General features: G+C 50.0%; 1 protein-coding gene across 1 annotated transcript; it reads left to right on the top strand.

Annotated features, from left to right (window-relative positions):
* The first annotated feature begins 545 nt into the window (after window positions 1–545).
* LOC126252123 (uncharacterized) lies at window positions 546–1,166 on the top strand. The gene has a single exon (XM_049952989.1). The coding sequence runs from the start codon at window positions 546–548 to the stop codon at window positions 1,164–1,166; it is 621 nt and encodes a 206-aa protein (XP_049808946.1).
* The last annotated feature ends 1,002 nt before the right edge of the window (window positions 1,167–2,168 follow it).

Below are 2,168 nucleotides of genomic sequence, written 5' to 3'. Positions count from 1 at the left end.
GCGACCAAATTGTAGAAGCATGTGGTGGGGTGGCAAAATTCAAACATTCAGACGGACACATAGGGCAGGTCACGGTTTCGCGTGCCGGAATGGGAATAAGAACGGTTCGAATCTTTGAGCTCCCCTTTGAAATAACGTCCGAGGAGATTAACAACAAACTGAGAGACTATGGCACCATTATCAGCAATGTCGCCGAAAAATGGTCTAGCTTGCACAAGTATCCAGTATTAAATGGAGTCAGGCAAGTTAAGATTGACATGCTGAAACATATCCCATCGTATCTCTGGATTGGTGGATATCGAGCGATCATCATTTACGATGGGCAGCCGAGAACCTGCTCGGGTTGTGGTTCGACCCAACACGTCCGCGCGCAGTGTGTTCAACGGCGTGTGACGCAACTGCCGACTGGGGAGCGAGACCCGCCTAGTCAGATGGCCACGCTACCCGTGACGTACGCCGCCGCAATTCGCAGTGACGTCGCCCCAGACATGTGTTTCGACAGGGCGGTAGTTGCTTATGCCGACGTTCCCGATGGTAACGTAGCCATGGATACTAGCAACACAGAAGCTACAGGTCCAGCACACTTCCAAGACGAGGAAACTGACAGACGTGCAGAACAAGACCAGGCTAAGACGGCAGAAGAAGGCGTGTGCAAACCACTCGAAGAAGTCGGGCAACAAAAAGAGGACACGGTTGCCACGTCGGAGGATAATGACCAGCAGCCTACAACTGTTTCACCGAAGAAACGGAAGAAACGTCGAATAGCCCGACAGGGAGCAGCAGAAATCGCGCCAATCCTGCGTGAAAAGGCGAAACAGATAGGCCAAGAACTGGCGGAGACGACACAGGCAACTCCTCTGGAAGATCGAACAACAAAGAAGAAGACCCGAAATGAGGACACTGAACCCGACCGTGGAATCCACATTCCAGACGGTCCAGCTAGTCCGAAGGACCCTCCACCTGTACCAAAAACGGACACGCGGGAAGTTACGTGCACGCGTGATTGGGCGGATGACATCGAGGAGCAAAACCATGATGCAGAGATGGCTGACATACCACAACGTTCAGGACGGACGGCACCCGACCGTCGACAAGATGTGTCCACCCGGCAACAAACCACCATCAAAGACGCTCGTGCAGAAGATGATGATGCCGACTTCTTCTAAGTAGAGCACACATCCACTTCACCTGGCAAATAGTATCCCACCTGACGCGGTATAGTCCACATGACGTCCTTGCAGGCGTACAGAATTGCGACCTTGAATATAAATAAAATTAGCAGCACCCTCAATCTGAGAAATCTCCAAGATTTTCTGTACGCCGCTGATGTTGACATCTTAATGCTGCAAGAAGTAACGGCTATCCGTTTGGACGACATCACTGGCTACAACGCCGTCATCAATCCTGGCAATGACAATAGCCTCGGCACAGCGATTATGACTAAAGAGGGGATCCTACTTACAGACGTGACGAAACTGCCGAACAGTAGAGGTCTCGCTGTCACGATAAACAACACCAGGTTTATCAACATCTATGCCCCGTCAGGAACCGGAAACAAGCGCCGCAGGGCCGAATTTTTCAAGGAGGACATCGCCCCCCTTTTCGCGGTGCGATTTGAACAAATAATATTTGCGGGTGACTTTAATTGCGTGCTGAATCCCAAAGATCAGACGCCAAATTTTAACAAATCTCTGGAGCTGGAGAACATCGTCAGAGAATTCCATCTGTTAGATACTTGGGAACTAAAACATGGTGATCAGCTCGGTTTCACCTATATCACCAGCCATTCTGCCAGTCGTATCGACAGGATTTACGCAACGTCCAATTTAAGGAGACACGTTTTACAGTCCGAGCTATGGCCCACTATTTTCTCTGATCATATCGCGTATATATGTACGATAAATTTAGAGAAACAAGGCACTTACAGGGCGAGAGGTCAGTGGAAGCTAAACGTTGCTCATCTTTCGGATCCTGGATGTCACGCCGCCTTCCACACCACTTGGGCAGAATGTGAAAGGAAGTTCCACTTGTATGGTACGGCGCTGAATTGGTGGCTCAACTGCGCGAAACCCGCAATCATAAAGACAATGAAAACTTACTCCCGTGAAAAAGTCGCCTGGCGGAAGCGGACATTAGACTTTTACTTCAGCTGTCTGAGAGACTTGTGC

The sequence above is a fragment of the Schistocerca nitens genome, chromosome 4 (genome assembly GCF_023898315.1).
Source record: "Schistocerca nitens isolate TAMUIC-IGC-003100 chromosome 4, iqSchNite1.1, whole genome shotgun sequence".
Classification (NCBI taxonomy): domain Eukaryota; kingdom Metazoa; phylum Arthropoda; class Insecta; order Orthoptera; family Acrididae; genus Schistocerca; species Schistocerca nitens.
The sequence above is the reverse complement of the archived record's forward strand: the minus strand, read 5'-3'. Positions and strand labels throughout refer to the sequence as shown.